General features: G+C 40.6%; 1 protein-coding gene across 6 annotated transcripts in view; it reads right to left on the bottom strand.

Annotated features, from left to right (window-relative positions):
• The window catches only part of HIBCH (3-hydroxyisobutyryl-CoA hydrolase), a 157298-nt gene that overhangs the window by 15721 nt on the left and 123173 nt on the right, over positions 1–18404 (bottom strand). For 3 of the 6 annotated variants that reach the window (XM_032292635.1, XM_032292637.1, XM_032292638.1), the window contains 3 exons: positions 9264–9383; positions 4932–4965; positions 1277–1606 (listed from right to left, as the gene is read on the bottom strand). In XM_032292635.1, coding sequence (XP_032148526.1) covers positions 1491–1606; positions 4932–4965; positions 9264–9383 — 270 coding nt within the window. In that variant the 3' untranslated portion in view covers positions 1277–1490. Of the gene's footprint in view, positions 1–334; positions 445–1276; positions 1607–4931; positions 4966–5692; positions 5827–9263; positions 9384–18404 lie in introns of those variants that run through there. The other 3 variants (XR_004273258.1, XR_004273257.1, XR_004273259.1) reach the window with 2 other exon arrangements.

The following is an 18404-nucleotide window of genomic DNA, read 5'->3' as shown; positions in this document are numbered from 1 at the left end:
TACGATCTTGGCTCACTGCAACCTCCACCTCCCGTGTTCAAACAATCCTCCTGCTACAGCCTCCTGAGTTGCTGGGATTATAGGCACCCACCATCACACCCAGCTAATTTTTGTATTTTTAGTAGAGACAAGGGTTCACCATGTTAGCCAGGCTGGTCTGGAACTCCTAACCTTGTGATCCACCCACTTCGGACTCCCAAAGTGCTGGGATTATAGGCGTGAGCCACCATGTCCAGCCTGTCATGGCATCTACATTCTAGATTTGTTATGCAATTATTTGAAAGAAAAATGCTTCACGTGAAACAGATTAAGAATTGAAAAAACAAAGCAGTACCTTCTGGGCTGCCATTTCTTCATCTATGAGAAGGTGCAGGACATGATCTTTAATGTCTTTTTCAGTTCTGCTGGCTTTTTGTTCTTACAAACCTGAAGTTCTCCTAGTTTCTAAAGAGTATGGGATGAAGGAGAAACTAAAACAAGTTACAAAATAAGTTATAAACTTACCTTTAGTTTAAAAATTATTCTTGCCTAGAACTTTAAGGTTCTGAGTCTGGAATACCTTTTAGTTCTGTCATACCTTAAAAAGTACTTATTAACAATATCAATTATTGAATATATCTTTTGAACAAAAGTCGTCTTGCTTTCCATATTTTTCCTCCTGATTTGAACCTTGTTTATAAGGATAATTATCACACAAAAGTCTTAGGTAAATTATAAAAAAGAATGTCTCTATCTAGGAAATTGTAGTTTCCTAATTTCTCATTCTACTGGATTAACGAATACTGCGAATCACAAGAAAATAAGCTTTCACTTTCACCATGGTATGGTACTGACTATTTTATGGAAGACCAAGCCTGAGTAATACTGAAGAGAGAACTTCATAAAAATCTTTTCTCTTTGCCCAAGATTTCTAATGTTTATAAAAGGAGCTCTTCTGCTACAGTAACTGTTACTTTAAAACACACTCATATATGGAGAAAATTCTGAGGTATTAACACAGTATCCAAAACAATTTTCAGGGTTTTTTATATTCTATACCTAAGTTGATTTAACCCAGATAGAAGCCACTACCAAAAGCAAAATAAAGATCCCATTTCAATTAGATATGCTACTCAACAAAGTATCTAAAAACCTTCATTTTTCCATCTTCTAAAACGGAGTGGCAAACTTTTTCTGACAAAATCCAGACAGTAAATAATTAGGCTTTGTGGGCCTTACCATCTCTCTTGCAACTACTCATTTCAAAGCAGCCACAGAAAATATATAAACAGATAAGTATAGCTAGTTCCAATAAAGCTTTATTTGTGAACTGTGATATTTCATATAATTTCCACGTCATGAAACATTAGTCTTTCTTTTCCAACCATTTAAAAATGCAGAAACCATTCTTAGCTTGAAGGGTATATAAAAACAGGTAGCAGGCTGGATTTGGCTCATGTGCTGGAGATTGCCAACCCATGCTACAAAATATACCTTAAAAGCCTGTCACCTCAAAATTTCAAATCATTGCTTCCCAAAGACTTAAAGTAATTATTCAAATATTCATCAGTAACTTCTTTCAGATCAGCTGGTTTCCATTTTGGACTCTGGTCTTTATCAATTAAAACTGTCAAGAGAAGATACAAATGTTAGTGCCTTTTTTTCTGGTATTACCAGATTTTAATTACTGAATTAACAGTAACTATCTTATACTAGGCACATCTTTCTATAACACATTTTTTCCCTCCAAGTTTTTACATGTGCTCTGTTTTTCTAATTAAATCCCCAGGGATGGATAGCAATATACTTTTGATGATTGGTGTGGATATTTTCTAACTTCCTAAGCTGCATGTCTCTAGCTTTAATAAAGCCTACTCAATTAATCCAGTTTTGGTTTAAACATTAGAATTCTTTTTTTCTTCTTGAAATAAAATTGCAAATGAAACCTCCACATTACAAAACAGCTAAAATCAGTGTTTAATTTGAAGCAAAGGCAGGGGAGGGCAGAGGGGCTAGATGTGCCTTCTAACCTCCACCACATTGAATTTTGGGAGGAAATTAATGCTTAAGGTAGAGAAAAGGGGACTTCATGCATAATTAAATGTGTAATTGTTGTTCTGCTGAATCCTCCAGTTTGGACAGTTGGACAGCTCTGGATTTAAAAAAAAATCAGGTTATCATGAAACGAATTCTCCTATTTCAGTGTAGTCATCACTTACTATAGCCACATAGTATCCCCACAGGATTATGAGGCAATCTGTAACTTCTCCTAAAAAGGGGGAGAAGAATATCCAGTATACTGTAGGTATACAAATGGTATCATTTAGGAGACTGGGTGGAAGGTATGCAAGATCTCTTTATTATTTCTTACAACCTCATGTGAATCTACAATGATCTCAATTTTTTTTCTTTTAAGTTATGGTTGAGGCAGCAAATTTCAACCATGCTTAAAATGCACATAATTCTTGTAAAGAATGGAAATGTTTAAATGTGCAAACTAGAGTGAACTAGAAAACCCGAATTTAGCTTTTTTTTTTTTTTTAAGCATTTAAAGACTAAAATAGTTAAAGCAGCAGTATGGAAACCAAGGACCAAGGCTGCCTTGGTAGGTAGGGGGAAGGAAGCTTTTACATACAATAAAATGCAGATACTGGAGGTTTTGTTTTTAAGATTTAACTCCCTACTATGAGATTCTTGTATCAAATCAGTGGCAATATTAAACACTGATGTTCTGATCCCTACTATGTGAAAGTTTTATATTCAATGGACAGTGTATACGAAGAATAACTCTAGCACATTCTCTCCACAAGAATCTCTTCTGTAAGTTTTCCAGTCAATACTATCTCCTTGAGATCCCACTGAAGGACAAGAGGAAAGAGAATATTAAACAAATTTGTTATTTTATTTCAAGCTAACTTTTTTTTTTTACTATAATATATATAACATAAGTTCTTGCCATGTAGGCAGCTCAGGTTTTTCAAGTCTCCTGAGATAACCACTACATGGAATTTGAGTGGGTATCCAGCCCTACTAAGTCTTTTTTTTCTTCTAGAACCAGAAAGTAGTAATTTGTTCTAGATGTAAACAGTAAGAATTTTTAACAACTGTTAAATTTGCTATCTTACTTTAATTTGCTAATATGTTTTTATTATTAGCAAAATGCAGCAAACATTTGATTACTCAAGAACACTATAGTTTTACTCAGAACAGATACTGCTTTCTGAATAAGTCTATACTGAAAGAGGCGGCAATATACTTTCTCTTCATTAAAACATATCAGGATAAGTAAGCAATTCCTTTATGAATAAGAACTTTGATACTACTTAGTTTCAACATTTTTCCCTCAAAATAACAGTATTTATCTAAAAACAATATCTTTTGTTTTAAGGAAGGCCTGTTACAACATATAATGAATACTTTAGCAATATAACCTAAGTAGCATACAGGTCCTCTAAAATTAGAGGTCTGGGCTGTAATCCATATGCAGCAAGAATTTGCAGAGAAATTAGTGAGGAAAATGCCTATTTTACTTAGTTTCTACAAGATACACAGCCATCTCTTCTGATCAACTCCATGTGCTGATTCCTAAAAATATTTCAATCAAGTTCTTATTTTTGATATTGTGTCATGTCAGAAATGAAGAGAACTCTCTAAGAGTGACTGGTGTTTATCAAAGCTTAAGAGCTTAGAGAGCATAATAACCTTTTATTCAGATAAAAAAAAGTATATCCAAGCTGGGCACAGTGGCTCAAGTCTGTAATCACAGCACTTTGGGAGACTGAGGAAGGTGGATCACATGACATCAGGAGTTTGAGACCAGCCTGGCCAACATGGTGAAACCCTGTTTCTACTAAAAATAGAAAAATTAGGCAGGCCTGGTGGCATGCACCTGTAGTCCCAGCTACTCAGGAGGCTGAGGCAGGAGAATCACTTGAACCTGAGAGGGCCGAGATTGCACCACTGCACTCCAGCCTGTCTAAAAAAAAAAAAAAAAAAAAGTATATCCAGAATCTGCACTACAGTAAAATAATTAATAAAAACAGGAACATTAGATATGCAAAAACATGCGGAGGGAACAATTCATTTTATACCACATAAATAACAGCTTTTTATAGGGATAAGAGTTACACATAAAAACAAATTGTTCCAAGTTTGCTAGAAAAAAAAAGTCAAGTATTTCACTTGCTTTTTCTAAATATGCTGGCACTGGAGATTGTAAGCAAAAATAGAGAGTATTAATAAGAAAATCTGCAGATGTTACCAATAATGTCATATGGTCTTTTTCCCCAGCAATGTTTAACTGCTCAAGTACAGGCAAGAAGATGGAAAGTAGGGTTAGATCACTGGTCAATTTTGCCAGGCCAGTACAAAAGAGGGAGAAAGGCAGGGGACTTGAGGGCTTTTTGTAAGGGAATAAATGCATGTTTTAAAGTCCACAGCAGCAGGATGAGTTTACAAACTTAGTGATGCACTTATCAGAGGTAGTACATGAGTATAGGTACAGGATTACCTTATATATAAATTAGAGAGCAGTTGCCAAGTTATGTCTATTTTTAAAACAATATCAGTTTCAAGACTGATCTTCCTTTTCACATCCCAGATGGTAATATTTTTTAAAAACATACACAATTTTACAATCTTTACAAAAGTTTAATTTTCACTACTAAAACAACTTTGGGTTGAGTATTCTGTATCTGAAATGCTTGGGATCACAAGTGTTTCAGGTTTGAGATTTTTTTTTTTTTTTTTTTTCAGATTTTGGAATATTTGCATTATACTTACAATCCAATGAACAATTCCTCTGAGAGTCATGCTGGTGCTCAAAAAGTTTCAGATTTTGGTACATTTTGGATTTTAGGATTTGGGGTACACAATCTGTATCTTATTTAATTAACAGCATATGATCACAAATCTCATTTCCCCAAAATGGTAAGTTCCCATTTGCTACTTACCAGCTCTGACGCCTTCATGAAAGTCATGACCTCTCTGAAAGAAAATTGAAATTAAATGGGGATAATTTTTGGGTGTCATTATTCTGGGCGATCTTCTCTCTCCTCTATTCACTTCAGCCTTCCACTCCCATGGCCACAATCTGAACCATGATGTTTAGGGACTGAACCACATCTGACAGTACACTCTCTGATCGCTACCTCCTAATCTTATTTGCTCCAGTATCTCCACTGCTACAAATCCTTGATCTTACTGAGGTCCCCGATCCTATGACTTTCTCCCTATCTGCGCTGGCATCACTTTGCTCTTCATGCAGCCCAATTTTACCAGTCCTTTAAAATGATCACTTTCCTTTCAAAATGCTGTCATCTCCCTCACGTCTTTTTCTCTTTTATAGAAACCTAGCAAAATCTTGGCACCAACTAAACCCCACGATGTACCCCTTGCCTGTACTTCAGCAGCTACGTCTTGCTGCAGAAAATTGTACAACCGTGACTGCTTTCATTTAAAATTCATGATCAAAAATCTCAAATGGGCACAGAAAACTGCCGAACAATCCAAGATCTCTTCCCTACTCCCCAAGATAATGATTTAAAGTGTTTTCTGCCTTCTCAACCTCTACCCGTAGCGCGCACTCTAATTAAGTCTCAGCCAATTACTTAACCTCTGACTTCTATAAAAAAACAAGAAGCCCTTAGATGGGAAATCTTGTCATCCGAGAGCACTAAAACGTCTGCAGGCAACTGCGGCTATCTGCATATACCTTCCCTTCCAATGCCATGGAGGAAAGGACCATCCCCTTTTCAAAAGCCAGTCCTCCCTTGCATTCCAATTCACATCCCCTCTTGCCTTCTCAAGGATAGACTTTGCTTGATGTGGTCACTCACTTTTCTTTTTCTAGAATCATCAATGTAGGCAATATAATTGAGTGGCTAAATGCATGCAGTTCATTTACGTCTAGGTTCACATCCTGATTCGACTACATATTAACTTTGTGACCTTGGACTAGTAATTTCTCCAACTCCTAATTTCCTTACATGAAAAGGTAATCTATACATCCATCCTAGGATTATTTTAATCTATATCCAAACACAGTGTCTGACACTAAGAGTTCAGTAAATGTTAACTACCATTCGTATCATCAACATAATCTTTTTTCTCTATTGGATCATTCCCAATCATTTTTAAACATGTTCTAGTACCTTTCATTTTACAAAATAAAAAGGAAACTCACTTGATTCCACAGTCTCAGCTTCTATCCTATTTGTCTTTCAAGAATATTTGTCTACACATATTCTCTCCACTTCTTCACATCCCATTTTTCCTCTCCAACTTACTGCACTCTAACTTCTGCCCCCACTCCTCTAAAATGGCTTGCCAAAACCACCCATGATGTCAGCAACGCCAACGTCAAATGACACTTCTAACCTCATCTACACTTTGGCAGTGTTCGACACTGTCCATTACACCCTCCTCCCTCAAACGTTCCACTCTTTCGTGACACCACACTCTTCTGGTCCTCCTGCCTCTCCATCTCTTTTTCCTTCCCACTGCTTTTTCTCTACCACACCTCAAAATGTCAGTGTTCCTTAGGGCTCAGGTCCGGACTCTCATTTTCTTTCTATGTGATCTTATCCATTCAGTGCTCAACATAGCAGCCTGAGTAATCAGTTCTTTAAAGTATAAGATCGTGTCATTCCTCTGCTCATAATCATCTAGTGGCTTCCCATTTTACTCGGCCAAAGTCATTATAGAGACCATCAAGGCTCTGTATGTTCTGCACAGCCTTTCTCTACACTGTTCCCTCTGGCCTTATCTCTCACTCACCACCACCGCTACCCCCCATCCCCCTCCACACAGCCTCATGCTCCTGCATCAGAGCTTTGTTCTTGCAGTTCCCTCTGCCTGGGATGCTCTTCCTCAGATAATTGTATGGCTCACTTCCTCATTTCTTTCAGGAATTCCCTCAAATAACATCTCAGTGAGGGCTGATCTGGTCACCTTACCTATAATTCATCCCCCTGTTACCCTATATCACATATTCTGCTTCCTTTATTTTTTCTCCTTAATAACCATATTATATTTTATGTATTAATCTAATTTACAGTCTATTTCCCCATTATAACTAAGTTCCATCAAGGCAGGGATTTTGTCTGTTATCCTACTCCATTCCCCAAGATAATGATTTAAACTGTTTTCTGCCTTTTCAACCTCTATCCCTGGAGCATACCTAGGTACGTGGAACCTATGCACCTGGGTACCTCTAACAGTGCCTACCACATAGTAAGCACTCTTGCTTAGCAAATAATGCATCTTCAAGGTCTTTTCAGTTGCTGTTGGTGTCTGTCACATTTGAATCTCTGATCCTCTAAGCTCTAACTCCTAAATGCATTCCTTCCCTCACATTCATCAAGTCCTATCAATTCTATCTCCCACATGTGTCTCAAATGCATTTACTTCTCTTCATTGCCACCATGCTTGTCTAAGCACTGCTATTTCACACCTGCATCAGTGCAGGACATTTATATCTGGTCTCTAAACCGTTCTTGAACCCCTCAAACCCTGAGCCTACTTAGCAACAATAATTTCCTTCTTAAAGCAAAGTGAATCAAATCAAATGAAAAATCAAATCACCCCCTGCTTAAGCCCAAGAGACTTCTCAACATACTCCTTTCTCATTCTTCAGGTCACAATGAAGTGACATCACAAAGATGTCTTCCCTGACCTACTTACTTAAAGCATGTGTCCCACTGCCCCCCAACTCCCTCCTGTCCCTGCATCAATCTCTTCTATCACCAACCCTGTATGTTTTCTTTTAGCATACTTAGTACAATTTATAATTATTTCACTTATTTTGTTTACTTGTTCTTTATAGTCTCAGTAGACTAAACTCCATGAAAATAAAGGACCATGTCTTCTTATTCAACAGCCTAAGCCTAACACTGAGCATAGTGCCTGGCACATAGCTAACATATTTGCTGAGAGAATGAAGGCAGGAATCAATCAATCTAGGCAATGTTCTAAAAGTTCAATGAAAAACATGGAATGTGTGAAGTATACAGGACAGTGGTCAAGAGTGTAGGCACCAGAGTAAGACTGCCTGGTTTCATATGCCATATCTCTGCACTTAATAGTGGGACAACCTAAGGCAGGTTACGTCATTATGCCACACAGTACCTATCCTCGTAGAGATACCATAAGATTTAACAGAGAGAATGCATATAAAGTGCCTAGTGTAGTACCTGCACATATTAAACAATAGACATCGGCTACCATTTATATCCCACAAGAAGTGACTTTAAGACATGGCTAATAGAGTTATTTCTAACTAGATGAACTACTTTGAACATCTTTTGAACATCTTTTTTTTTAGACGCAGTCTCTCTATCACCAGGCTGGAGTACAGTGGTGCGATCTCAGCCCACTGGAACCTCCGCCTCCCAGGTTGGAGCGATTCTCCTGCCTCAGCCTTGTGCGTAGCTGGGACTACAGGCGCGTGCCACCACACCCAGCTGATTTTTTTGTATTTTTAGTAGAGACAGGGTTTCACCATGTTGGCCAGGATAGTCTGGATCTCTTGACCTTCTGATCCACCAGCCTCGGCCTCCCAAAGTGCTGGGATTACAGGCGTACGCCACCACACCTGGCCAAACATCTTAATAACTATTACATTAAAGTCATTAGGAATGTCTGCTTTCTGGCTATTAAGCCAAATATTCCCTTTAGTCCATATATTAGTCTAAATAATAAGATGCCTCTTAAGGGCCCTCTGAACATAAAGAATGATTCTGTCTTAAAAGAGTTTATCATCTGAAAGAATAAATATAAATATGAAATGTTTCATGAAATCAATATTCCATTTGATTGTTGTCCACTTTATGTTACAATGGTACTTTCGTAATGCTCATTATTTAAAACATGTAACAGACTAATAACCTCCATTTGTGCATTTACTTTATATATAAATGCTTACAAATAATCCCCTTCATTTTACCAATGAGAGAATTCACATTTACAGAGTTTACATGTCTTGCCCAAGGCCACAGAGACCATCTCTGAAAGACATGAATTTCTATTCTGAATTTTTCTGAGGTTAGCAAGCTTCTTACACTAACATGCAAATGTAATTCCTATTTTGTAAAGGCTTAATAACAATCTGGATAGCAATACTTCCATACCTCTAAAGCTAACTGGCCTGTTGTATTTTTGTAGAGCAAATTTACATGTGAATTTAGTTTTCCTGTTTGCACTTGGTATATTTTACAAGTTCTACCATAAACATATGTTACTTTCAGAACTAAAAAATGACGATAATTTTTTAATTTAATTCTTACCATACAAGCTTGACTCAGCCGATACTCCATAGTTAGTACTTCTTGCAAGGTCTTTGAAGACCCCTCGATGAGTTGCCTTAGTGTGATCTTTAGAGATGTTGGAGACATTTTATTAATTACCTTTTGGGGGAAAAAAAATTTACTACTGTTAGTCCAATAGTTCCTTTATTGTCCATATAACAAATGAGCTGAGTGTCTATGTAAATAGTATTAAAATATGCCAAAATCTCATAAAAGATTATACCCTAGCTTAATTCTGCCAAAGCACTGAACAAAAGTTTTCTCATCTACAAAAACAAAACATCATTCTACAAATGGAATAAATTCTGTACCTGTGACTAAAGTAATAAATCCATATTTGTAGTTTGTCTAGCATAAATTATTATCCCAACCAGCTAACAGCAATTACACTCAAATAAAATTAATACACGCCTTACACACCAATCATATTCATGGAGTGAAGGCGATAACGTATACAGTGGTCCATTTTCAAGAGTACCTTGAATTGGTTGAGGTCAGTAAACTACAGAAGAAACAAGACATACTAGGCCCCTGCTTGGATAGCCAATGCCTGCTTGTTAGCCCCCCACTTCCTCCCCCTTCACCCCACTTAGTTGCTCTCACCTGAACCAAAGAAGTTTAGCCTAAGATAAAAGTTTACTAGTCTGCAAAATAGCTCACTTTGTCTGTTCTTATCAGCCTGCCCAGCTACTTAGGTCATAAGTCAAATACTTGAAGAGTCCCTGAGCTAACTAGGATTGCAATGCCATCGTGGGCCGCAACAAAATGCAGCAAGACAATCCTAAAAGAAACACCTATAGCCCTGCCTAACAATCAATAGGTGATGTCTGGGAAGATTGTAACTCCATAGTACTCAGCCTATAAGGAACCAGGGGAGGGACCTACGCACTAAGGGATAAATTATTTGTTAAAACTGTGGTGGGGCCAGATGCGGTGGCTCATGCCTGTAATCCCAGCACTTTGTGAGGCCAAGGCAGGTGGATCACCTGAGGTCGGGAGTTCAGGACCAGCCTGACCAACATGGAGAAACCCCGTCTCTACTAAACATACAAAATTAGCCGGGTGTGGTGGTGCATGCCTGTAATCACAGCTACTCAGGAGGCTGAGGCAGGGGAATCGCTTGAACCCGGGAGGCAAAGGTTGTGGTGAGCCGAGATCACGCCATTGCACTCCAGCCTGGGCAACAAGAATGAAACTCCGTCTCAAAAACAAACAACCAACCTACTGTGCTGGGTGTGCCTACACACCAGACACCCCATCTTGCAAGACTGTCATTAAAAATCTTACTTTCGCTATTATTCAGGTCTCATGAGTCCATTCTGTGGGTTTGGACGCGTGAGCTGTTTCTCACAACTTGGTGGCCTATATGCGGATCTCTGTGCCTGCATGGAGTGAGACTCCAGCAGACAAGGGAGACGCGTCCCACTTGAGTTATGTGGCCTGCTCTGTCTGGATGTTTTGACTCCAAGAAGCAGCCACAGACAAACCTGAGACTGTTATTCAGGAGGCAGTAGAGGGGACACAGGGAGAAAAGCAGGCACCATGGCAACCAAGCAACATCATGCACGAGCCAAGGTAGGAAAACTGGTCTATAAGTACTGCCTTGGTGGTTGGGCCTTTTCAGTGGTCTCAGGGTATGCAAGAAACTTCCAGCAAGGAGGGCTGAGTACACAGGGAAAACCTCAGGCACAGAGACTAACCAAAGATGGGCAACAGGAACTCTAGGCCTTGGGAACAAAGAAAAGAGGCAACTAAAAAGATCCCCTCTGACATTCTCCCAGATAGTTTGAAGGGATAATCCTCAAACCAGGGAAAAGGAAAAGCAAAAGATGATAAAGTATTGTTTTACTTGGCCCAAAAAGCCCATTTGTGAGCCTTCGGACTTCTGGCCTAAGTTTAGCTCAGATAAGGATTGGATGTGCCAAGCTTTAACTCTCTATGTGAATGATAAAACCCCAACCTCACAAGAGGACATGGATTATGTTCTTTGTTTCATTAGTGAATTAACCCCATGTTAACACAGGAAAGGGCCCTTGCCCAGTGAAAAGCGCTGAGATCCCCTAATACACTGCCCTCCTGCCACATCTCACAGAGCAGAGGACAGGGTGAGATCAGGAGGCAATGGGAAGGTCGGAGAAAGAGGAATCTGGGGGTCACGAAGAAGCTAAGCCCAATGCTCCCTTAATTCCTTATCCAAACTTGAGGAAAGAATTAGAGCAAAGTAAAAAGGACATTAAAAATTTCCCTATTTCTTCTAAACAGCAGGAGTCTAATATGTACTCTCTTAGAGAAGTCTCTATGGGACAGGGAGGAGTTGGGTTTGTGAGTGCACCTCTAATAAGCACTGAGGTTAGGAATTTAAAAAGGAAATGAGGCCACTCTTGGAAGATCCCCTTGGTTTAGCAGAGTAGCTAGATCAATTTTCAGGACCCAATTTTTATACTTAAGCTGAGATGATGTCAATCATGAACATTCTGTTCACTGGGGAAGAGAGGAGAATTAGAAGGGCAGCCATAACCATTTGGGAAAGACAGCATCCTCCCAGGCAAGAATTCCTGCCAACTGAGCAAAAATTCCCAAATGCAAATCCCAGATGGGATAACAATAACCGCAGAGATTGGGCCCAAATGCAGAACCTACGGAAACTAATCATTAAAGGGATTAAAAAGTCCACTCCTAGGACACAAAATGTCTCGAAAGCATTTGAGATTCAACAACATCAACAACAACAAAAGAGACTCCCTCTGTGTTCCTGCAGAAGCTCAGGGATCAAATGAGAAAATATTCAGCATTAAATCCAGAGGACCCAGTAGGGAAAGGCCTTTTAAAGATTAATTTTGTGACTAAAAGCTTGCCTGATATTACTAAGAAACTGCAAAAGATTAGTGGATGAAATGAAAAACCAATTAAGGAATCACTAAGGGAAGCTCAGAAGGTTTTTGTAAGAAGAAAAGGATAAAGAGAAAAAGACAGGAGATTGGAAAGAGAAAGGGGAGGAAATGGCAAACGCAGAGGGCCAGAGAGAGAAAGAGTTAAGCTGCTGACCCTGAAGGCAAGGGAAAGCCCAGGGCACAGCTGTGTGTGTGGGAGCTGCTGGACTAAGCAGCTGAGACAGGGCAGGCAGTGTAAGACACTGTGCAGGCATGGTGGTGCCCAGAGAAAGAGTCGCAGCTGTCTGTCAGACGTGGAGGAGCCAGAGCACTGGACAGGTCAGCTCATGCAGAGAAAAAGAAAAAAACTGAGTGTGAGGGAAAAAGGAAATAGGGGATGTCAGACAGAGAGAGACAGAAGAAAATGAGCGAGAGAGAGACGAAAAGACAAAGATCAAAGAGAGATACAAAAGATAAGACTGGGGAGAGAAATAATGTAAAAGGAAGAAAGAATAGAAGAGGAGGCCAGGCACAATGGCTCACACCTGTAATCCCGGTTCTTTGGGAGGCCAAGGCAGGCAGATCAGGAGGTCAGGAGTTCAAGACCAATCTGGCCAACATAGTGAAACCCCATCTCTACTAAAAATATTTAAAATATTAGCCAGGTGTGGTGGTCTGCACCTATAATCCCACTTACTCAGGAGGCTGAGGCAGGAGAATTGCGTGAATCCTGGAGGCGGAGGTTGCAGTGAGCTGAGATCGCATCATTGCACTCCAGCCTGGGCGACAGTGTGACTCTGTCTCAAAAAAAAAAAAAAAAAAAAAAAAAAAAAAGAGTACAAGAGGAAATCAGAGGATGTGGAGAGGTTGCTAGGGCTCGGGGAAGGTTCTAGAGGCTCAAGCAACAAGGAGGTACAGGGAAAGGGTACAGTGTGGACACTGCGGAGGGAAAAAGCCCAGGAACTGGGTGATGCAAGTGAGAAAGGGATGTGGAGGAGAGTTCAGGAGCAGGAGGAAAGACTAGCTGGCTGGCTGTCAGAAGGCAGTAGAAAGGATTCAGGTTATGGAAGGGTAAATGGATGAAATGACCATTAAGGTTTTGTTGTTGTTTTACTGAGAGGCTATAAGTCCACCAGGGTCAGCTGTCAGTAAGGCTTAAGAAGGGCTGGGGGGCAACATAAGAAAGATCAAAACTAGGGTTGTAAACTCAAATAACTACAGGGCCAGCAAATGATGAGAAGGAGGGCTGCAGGGCTGGGTGGGGACTGTGGCTAACTGAGGAAGGTGCACTCTGTTAAAGGGGCCATAGCTGCTCAGCTGTTTTTACAGTGCCGACCCTGTTTTGCCAAATTGTCTGCTTTGTCAGAGGCCAGAATTCTAACTTTTTATGTAAAACGGGATTTTTAAGTGCTGGTAATCAGTAGAAAAACTTAAAAACTCAATACAAACAAAAGAGGATGCCAGTTTACAATCCCTGAAGTAGAACTCGTGCTGGGGAGAAGTCTGCCAAGAACCTTTGAAGTGGGATGCATTAAAGCTCTGTTTCCCAGAGCGTTGCTGGGCTGGGGAAGATCCTTGCAGCAGAGGAGGAGGAAAAGTCACTAAGTCCCCTCCCAGAGTAAAGGAAACCAAAGACCCTTTGCAGTTGCTGGATCACCAGCAGGGGTGGCAAGGAATACAAATGGTGGAGCTCCCGGCCTGCCAAGGAGAGGAATGGTGTCTTCAAAGCGAACAAAGAGGAAGTAAGGGCAGAGCCAGGGATGCCTGTGCTAATGAAAGTGCCCCTCAGGAAAGGCGCCACAGGCTGGCAGCTCTTCAAACCGGCAGCTCTTGGCCCAGCGCCAGACCCAGCAGGGCCTGGCCAACGGCACCCTGTGGGGCCAGCTGGGCAGTCCCATGCTTCCCCAAGTTCCTCCTGGGGTCAATGGGCTCTGGGGAAGTGCCTAACCTAACTCCAGCTAGTTTCTTATGGTAAGGAGAGGAGAATAAGAAGGCATCAGACTATAACTGTTTAGATATCATAGAATATCAAACTAAAGTTGAATCAGACCTTAAAAAAACTCCACTACATAATGGAATATGGCTATTTGTGCACGTATCATCTTGAGTAACAGATGGCAAAAGACTCGTGTAATACAGGTAGATGGCTATGCTGTCACTGATGGAAACAAACGATCCTTATGTGAAAAAGGTAGATTACTCAATAATTGTTCAGCCCAAACCTGTGAATTATATGCTCTTAACCAGGCCCTAAGGCTCCTAGAAGGCCAAGAAGGCACTATATATACCAATTCCAAATATGTCTATGGAGTAATATGCACCTTTGAAAAGATCTGAACAAAGCAGGGCCTAATAAATAGCAGGTGGAAAGAACTGGCACATAGAAAACTGGTTAAACACGTTTTTAAAAAGCCTCCTGCTTCCAGCAGACAGCCATATATGTACATGGCCATCAGAAAGAAAACATTATAAAAGCTGTAGGAAACAGGCTTGCAGATAAAGCTGCTAGCGAAGCCTCCCTGGAGGAAAAAGTTCAACTGTTTGGCCTAATCCCAGATATCACTGAGGTGGTATTAAAACCCCAATTTTCCAAAGAGGAGGAGGAAAAGCTGGGCAAAATAGGGGCCACTCAAACTGAGAATGGGAGGTAGGTGCTCCCTAATGGGAGGTAGGTGCTCCCTAATGGGAGGTAGGTGCTCCCTAATGGGAGAAAAACAATAAGCAAACCCATAATGAGAGAACTGATGCCCATGCTGCATAAGGGACGTCACTGGGGTCCCCAGGCCACATGTAACGCAATACTCAAGAATTGTGGGTGTATAGAGATTTATACCCTTGCTAAACAAGTGTGTAGGGGTTGTGTGACCTGCCAGAAAATAGCAAAAAGGTAAAGGGCTAGTTGCAGTGGCTCATGCCTGTAATCCTAGCACTTTTAGAGGCTGAGGCAAGCAGTTCAGGTTATGGAAGGGTAAATGAATGAAATTACCACTAAGGTTTTGTTGTTGTTTTACTGAAAGGCTGTAAGTCCACCAGGGGCAGCTGTCAGTAAGGCTGCAGAAGGGCAAGAACACTTGAGGTCACGAGTTCAAGACCAGCCTGGCCAACATGGTGAAACCCCATCTCTAATAAAACTACAAAAATTAGCTGGGTGTGGAGGCATGTGCCTGTAATCCCAGCTACTTGGGAGGCTGAGGCAGGAGAACAGTTTGAACCTGGGAGGCAGAGGCTGCAGTGAGTCAAGATTGCACCACTGCACTCCAGCCTGGGTGACAGAGTGAGACTCCATCTCAAAACAAAACAAAACAAAAAAACCTAGACTACCAGAAGAACATCTCCTGTGTTAAGGCCATTTCAAAGCATTCTCATATTTAGGCAGGATTACTAACCTTCCTACTATGAAAACCAAAGACCATTAAAAAAAATTTTATACTGGGCATATCCTCCACCCTGTCACCCCTTAGGTTAAAAAAACCTCTAAATTGAACCCCACCTCGAGTTCACAGTTCACCACTTCCAGTCTGGCGACTCCATGCTAATTAAAACCTGGAAAGAAGACATGTTCCACCCAAGCTGGCAAGGTCCCTATCAACTGCTCCTGATCACGGACACAGCCATATGAACAGCAGAACAGGGGTGAACACCTTACACTCAGGTCAAGAGACTGGTAAAAGAACCCCCCAAAAGAAAGGGAAAAGGGTGAATGTGGAGTGTATAAATCACCTAAGAAACCCTTAAAGCTAACTATAAGGAAAACCTAAAAGGAAGCTATGGGCAGGCTCCATCATTGGGAGTGGATATGGTTAGGATTAATCCTAACACAAGGGGTGAAAGAAGACCTAAGTGTTGGATAGGGCCCAGTACTAGGGGTGGAAAGAAGGAAATATCCAATCAAACCAATAGTCAACGTAAATAAAACCTCCATCCCCACCCCGCAAACTATAAAGTTTAATGCCTGCCAAGTCTCACCTTGCAGGAATTTAGAAAACCAAAGGCAGTTGTCACAAGCAGACAAGTACCTATGTCCCCAAACAGACCTTTATTGGGTCCCCTCAAAAAAGCCCTATGCTAGCTGGAATCAGGTCTGGTGGACCACTCAACATCAAGGCCAGGTGAGTCATTCTTCTAAAACCAAACCCGTAAAGAATAAAATAGGGGCCCATGCCACCTAACTGTAAACATTTAAAATGCAATCTTATATTAATTACCATAAACAACCCAGCTACTCTAGACCAGGAACTCAGGAAGTATAAATGAGCAATAAATATCTCAGGAAGGGATCCCGTGGGATGGTTAGCTCTTAGGCAAGTCACCAATTCCACCTCAAACCCACCTAGAATTACTTTAGCTCCCAGTACCACTACTTCCTTTAACCCACCACTCAATGACCCTAAAAGAGTAAAAATAATTAAGGTAACTTAAGGCAAACTTTAAAAGTTAAGACTGGAGAAGACATGATTATATATTTAGAAGACCCCATTGTCTCAGCCCAAAATTTCTTTAAGATTATAAGTAACTTCAGCAAAGTCTCAGGATGCAAAATCAATCAATGTGCAGAAATCACAAGCATTCCTATACACCAATAACAGACAAATAGACAGCCAAATCATGAGCGAACTCCCATTCACAATTACTACAAAGATAATAAAATACCTAGGAATACAGCTAACAAGGGATGTGAAGGACCTCTTCAAGGAGAACTACAAACCACTGCTCAAGGAAATAAGAGAGGACACAAACAGATGGAAAAGCCTTCCATGCTCATGGTTAGGAAGAATCAATATTGTGAAAATGGCCATACTGGTCAAAGTAATTTATAGATTCAATGCTATCCCCATCAAGCTACCAATGACCTTCTTCACAGAACTGGAAAAAAAACACCTTAAACTTCTATTGGAACCAAAAAAGACCCCAAATAGACAAGACAATTCTAAGCCCAAAAAAAGAAAAAAGAAAAAAAAAAGGTGGAGGCATCACAATACCTGACTTCAAACTATATATTACAATATACTACAAGACTACAGTAATCAAAACAGGATGGGTCATGAAAAATTATGGCTTCTTCCAAAAATGCAAAATAGTTCATGTTCAAAAGCCATTGACCCAGAAACAGACTCCCATCTATCTACAAAGTCATTTGATTTTTGACAAAAGGCACCAGTGCAATCCAATGGGGAAGAAAAATTTTTTCAACAAACTGTGCTGGAACAATTTTATAACAATGTGAGAAAAAATTAACCTGGACTTCTATATTTTATACTATGCACAAAAAATTAATGTGAGATAGATTTAAAACTAAACAAAAAAGCAGTAACTAGAAATCTTCCAGAAGAAAGCACAGTAAGGTATTTTGCAAGTAGGAGTTTTCTTAGCACACAGAAATCAATACTTATAAAAGAGAAAAACAAAGATAAATTAGACTTCCTCAAAATTAAAAACATTCGATCATAAAAAATTATTGTAATTTACCACATTAATAGAGAAAGGGCAAAAAAGTCATATGATCATCTCAATAGATGCAGAAAAAATGAATATGATAAAATCCAACACTGATTCAATATAACAATTACAAAAAACCCTCTTCACCAACTAGGCATAGAATTAACGTCTTCACACTGATAAAGAACATCCACAGAAAGCCTACAACAATTAGTATTTTTAATGTTCTTTAAAGTTTTCCCCCTAAGACTGGGAATAAGACAAAGATGGCTACTATCATCATCTCTACTGAATATTGTATTGGTGGTGTTAGCCAGTACAGGAAGTTGGTGAGAAGGGGGAAATAAAGGGGGTATGAGAGGGAGGGAGAGTGGGAAAAAGGAAGGAAGGAAGGGGAAGGAGGGAGGGGAAAGAGGGAGGAGAAAGGGGAGGGAGGGGAGGGAGGGGGGAAGGGAGGGGAGGAAGGGGGGGATCAGAGAGAGAGGAGGGGAGGAAGGAAAGGAGGGAGGGAGGGAGGGGAGGGGAGAGGAGGGAGGGAAGGAGAAGAGGGAAGGAAGGGAGGGAGAGAAAGGGAGGAAAGGAGGGAGAGGAAGAGAGGAAGGGAGGAAAGGAGGGAGAGGTGAGGAGGAAGGGAGGAAGAGAGACGAGGGGAGGAAGGGAAAGAGAGAGGAGGGGAGGAAGGGAGGGAGGAAGAGGACAGGAGGAAGGGAGGGGAAGGAAGGGAGGGAGAGGAGGGGAGGGAAGAGGAGGAGGGAGGGGAGGGAGGAGAGGAAGGGAGAGAGGAAAGGAGGGGAGGAAGGGAGAGAGGAAAGGA

This window comes from Sapajus apella, unplaced genomic scaffold (genome assembly GCF_009761245.1).
Source record: "Sapajus apella isolate SASKATOON/1434 unplaced genomic scaffold, GSC_monkey_1.0 scaffold28, whole genome shotgun sequence".
In the NCBI taxonomy this organism is placed as follows: Eukaryota; Metazoa; Chordata; class Mammalia; order Primates; family Cebidae; genus Sapajus; species Sapajus apella.
The sequence above is the reverse complement of the archived record's forward strand: the minus strand, read 5'-3'. Positions and strand labels throughout refer to the sequence as shown.